Source organism: Lichenostomus cassidix, unplaced genomic scaffold (assembly GCF_008360975.1).
Source record: "Lichenostomus cassidix isolate B80296 unplaced genomic scaffold, HeHo_3.0 HiC_scaffold_43, whole genome shotgun sequence".
NCBI classification, from domain to species: domain Eukaryota; kingdom Metazoa; phylum Chordata; class Aves; order Passeriformes; family Meliphagidae; genus Lichenostomus; species Lichenostomus cassidix.
In genome coordinates this window covers 2,110,800-2,114,509 of record NW_028147635.1, presented here as the reverse complement: position 1 = coordinate 2,114,509, position 3,710 = coordinate 2,110,800, and the positions used below count along the sequence as shown (strand labels likewise).

Below are 3,710 nucleotides of genomic sequence, written 5' to 3'. Positions count from 1 at the left end.
AGCTGCAGCAGGGGAGAGAAGAGAAAGCAGATTTTGTAGGTGCCTGGCATTTGGCCAGGGTCAAACCACAACACTGATTCACCAGGGCTCTTCCCAATGAGGGTCCTCCAGTGGGGGATGAATACGGAGCAGCGCATGAAGCTCTTCCCCCACACGGGGCACTCGCAGGGCTTCCCTTACTGGTGCCTCCATCGGTGTTGTGTCAAGTGAGAGCTCCTGGAGAAGCTCTTCCCACACTCGGGACACTCATAGGGTCTCTCCCCTGTGTGGATGCGCCAGTGCCTGATGAGGTGGGAGTTGCGCTTGAAGCCTTTCCTGCACTCAGGGCAGCGGAAAGGCCTCTCCTGTGTGTGAATCCGCTCATGGATGAGGAGATCTGAGCTGGTCTGAAACCTCTTCCCATACTCAGAACACTCAAAGGGCCTCTCCCCAGTGTGGATGCGCCGGTGGGTGATGAGGTGGGAGTTATGTTTGAAGCCCTTTCTGCAGTCAGGGCAATGGAAGGGCCTCTCCTGTGTGTGAATACGCTGGTGTAGGAGGAGAGCTGAGCTGGTCTGAAACCTCTTCCCACACTCAGAACACTCATAGGGCCTCTCCTCTGTGTGGCTCCTCTTGTGACGGATCAGGTCAGAGCTCTGGATGAAGCTCTTCCCACATTCCCCACACTCATAGGGTCTTTCCCCAGTGTGGATCCTCTGGTGGCTGATCAGGTGAGAGCTCTGGCTGAAGCTCTTCCCACATTCCCCACACTCATAGGGTCTCTCCCCAGTGTGGATGCGCCGGTGTGTGATGAGGTGGGAGTTGCGCTTGAAGCCCTTCCTGCACTCAGGGCAGCGGAAAGGCCTCTCCTGTGTGTGAATCCGCTCATGGATGAGGAGATCTGAGCTGCTCTGAAACCTCTTCCCACACTCGGAACACTCATAGGGTCTCTCCCCGGTGTGGATCCTCTTGTGACGGATCAGATTGGAGCTCTGGCTGAAGCTCTTCCCACATTCCCCACACTCGTAGGGCCTCTCCCCAGTATGGATCCTCTTGTGATTGAACAGGGTGGATCTGTGGCTGAAGCTCTTCCCACATTCCCCACACTCGTAGGGCTTCTTGGTCTCATGAATCTTCTCAGGAATCTCCAGCTCCGAACTCCAGCTGAAGCTCTTGCCAACTTCCTGGCACAGGGTGGGTCTTTGCTCTTCAGAGCACCCTGGGCTGGGTTTGCAGCCCCTCCTTGTGCAGCATCTCTGGGGCTTTTCCTCCCGGTTGGGTTCCTGGGTCATGGAGCTGCTCAAAATGGCCTCTTCCATGAGGTTCTGCTGTAAGGACTTGTCCTCCCTGGTCTGTCTCCTCACCTTGTGGTCTGGGGAAGGAAGGACAAGGAGAGGATTTGGGATTTGCCTCCATGCCAGAGGGAAGGGGAAGGAGATCCCCCCAGTCCATCTCTACCAGGACAGAGTCAGCAGCAGGGTTGTCCTGCAGCCAGGGGCAATGCTGGGCTGGGAGATGGAGGAGAAGAGAGCAGGAAAGGGGCAGTGACTTCCTCCTCACCTGCCTGGCTGTCCTGGGGCATCTTCTTCCTCACAGCCTCCTTCTCCATCTGGCCAAGTTTTGGGAATCGGAAATCCTCGTCTGGGTAAAAAAAAGGGTGTGAGTGCCTTGGGTTGGGGGTTCCTCCTGCCCATGTCTATCTCTAGAAGTCACCGGGTGTTTTGTGTCTATAAAATCCTCCTAAAATAAGAATGAGTTCAGAAAAAGTCTCCCAGGAGTTCCCCCTTTCCAGTCTTCTTTCTTTGGGGTTCAGGGGTTCCCTATTCTTGAAGCTGCTGGGGCTCCCATGGGTCCTGGGGATCCCCCTTCTCCTGGGTCCTGATTAGGGATGCCGTGGGGTTTCGGTGGTCCCAGGGGTCCCTTCTTCCCTGATTGTGCTTTTGCTCCCAGGGCTCCCAGGCTCCCCCCACTCCAGGCACTCGGGGCTTCCCCCTCTCCCCATGGCCCCTTTCAGTGTCACAGTGTCCCAGCCCTGCCTCATCTCCAGCCTCCCCTACCCCTCCAGGCTGCCAGGGGTCCCCCAGCTCTGGTATTGCCCCTGTCTGCTCTCTCCACTTGGGAAGTACAATGTTCCACCCTCCCAGCTCTCTCAGGGATCCCCAAAACTGATGTCCTGTCCTGCTGATAGCAGGCAATTCCCAAATGGACCCCCCAATATTCCACCAAAGGTGCATTTATGGCTCAGCTTTGGAGTCTTGCAAGATCCAAACATACCCTCTGACCCAAAAAATCCCCACCAGGGGCATGCAAAGATATCTGGTGCTCACTTCCAGAATCTGCGAGTTCCAAACACCCCTCAAAAACTAACACCCTCCCAGAGACCCCCCGATAGCTTTGGGGTGAGCTCCCCCTCCCTCGTGACCTGTGGAATGCAGGGGGGGCAATGATCCCAGAGCCAGGGTTGCTGCAGACACAGTGGGTGGTGAAACCTCATGGTTCTACTGCTCCTCCTTTTCCTGCTCCTCCTCCTCTCTCCCTCCTCTTCCTCCCGCTCCTCCTCTGCTCCCACCCCAGAACCCCCTTCCCCACCCTCCTCTGGCCCACGGCTGCTGCAGCACTGGCTGCTGGGTGGGGGGAACCCCCCGATCAGCCCCAGGGATGGACAGGGGGCTTGGGGCTTGGGTATCAGCTGTGCCGGGCAGGGCCAGGCAATGCCCGCGGGGCTCTCCCTGCACTCGGCCCCCAGTTGCCGGGACAGCAAGGGGGGCCCAGCCTGGGCGCCCCCCACCTCCCCCCTCCCCAAATTCAGCTCCCGGGGGCGCTGGGGGCGAGCGGGGGGCGCAGGTGGGGTCCAGAGGTGCCGGAGCCACGTGTTCCCCCGCTGCCAGCGCCACCCCCGGAGAATCAGGGGTACCCCAAAACTCCCTCACAGCTGCTGGATACCCCGCAAGCCCCTAAGGAGTGGGGTCCCCTCGGCTTCATCACCCCCAACCTTCGGCTGCCCCATCCCAGGCCCCATCCCACCCATCCCCTCCTCCAGACTTCATCCCAGACCCAAATCCACATCCAACCCTTCCCAGGCCTCATCCCATCCCATCCCATCCCATCCCATCCCATCCCATCCCATCCCATCCCATTCCATTCCTTCCCCCCAGGCAGATGCCACCGGGATCTCCTAAAAATCCCACAGTCTGGGGACTCCCCCATATCCCCCCAAGCGGCATTTGTGACTCACATTTGGAGTCTTGCAAGATTCAAAAATCTGCCCCCCCCCAAGAAAATCCCTACCAGGCAGCCAACGAAGTTATTTGGGGTTAGGTGCTGCAGTCCTATAAGGTCCAAAAATCCCCCCCTCCCAAAAAGAAGCCCAGGCATCGCCCAAGATATTTGGGCCGAGCTCCCCCTGCCCACTCACCTGTGGGATGTCCCGGGGGGGCGATGCTCCCGGGCCGAGGGTTGCAGACACAAAGAACAATAACTCCTGCTCTGTACCTTTGGGTGCTCAGTGTGTCTGCTGGGAGCCTCCTCAAGGGCCTTCAGCCAATGCTCAGCCCATGGACAGCAGCAGCAGCACCTTTGCAGGGCCCAGCAGGGCTCTTGCCAGCTGCCCTTGCCCACCTGCACACAGAGCCTCCCCCAGGCAGGGCCCTGCAGACAGGCAGGTTTCTGTAGGGCCAGGCGAGTGCACAGAGGGTGGGATGGGCTCTGTGAGCACTGACAGGGACAAGGCT

General features: G+C 58.9%; 1 protein-coding gene across 1 annotated transcript in view; it reads right to left on the bottom strand.

The window, feature by feature from the left end:
* Positions 1–1,327, bottom strand: part of LOC146421138 (uncharacterized) — a 12,573-nt gene extending 11,246 nt beyond the window's left edge. Inside the window, exon 1 of the mRNA XM_085047662.1 lies at positions 194–1,327. Within this exon, the coding sequence (XP_084903788.1) occupies positions 194–1,298 (1,105 nt within the window). The 5' untranslated portion in view covers positions 1,299–1,327. The remainder of the gene's footprint in view (positions 1–193) is intronic.
* Between the last annotated feature and the right edge of the window lie 2,383 nt (positions 1,328–3,710).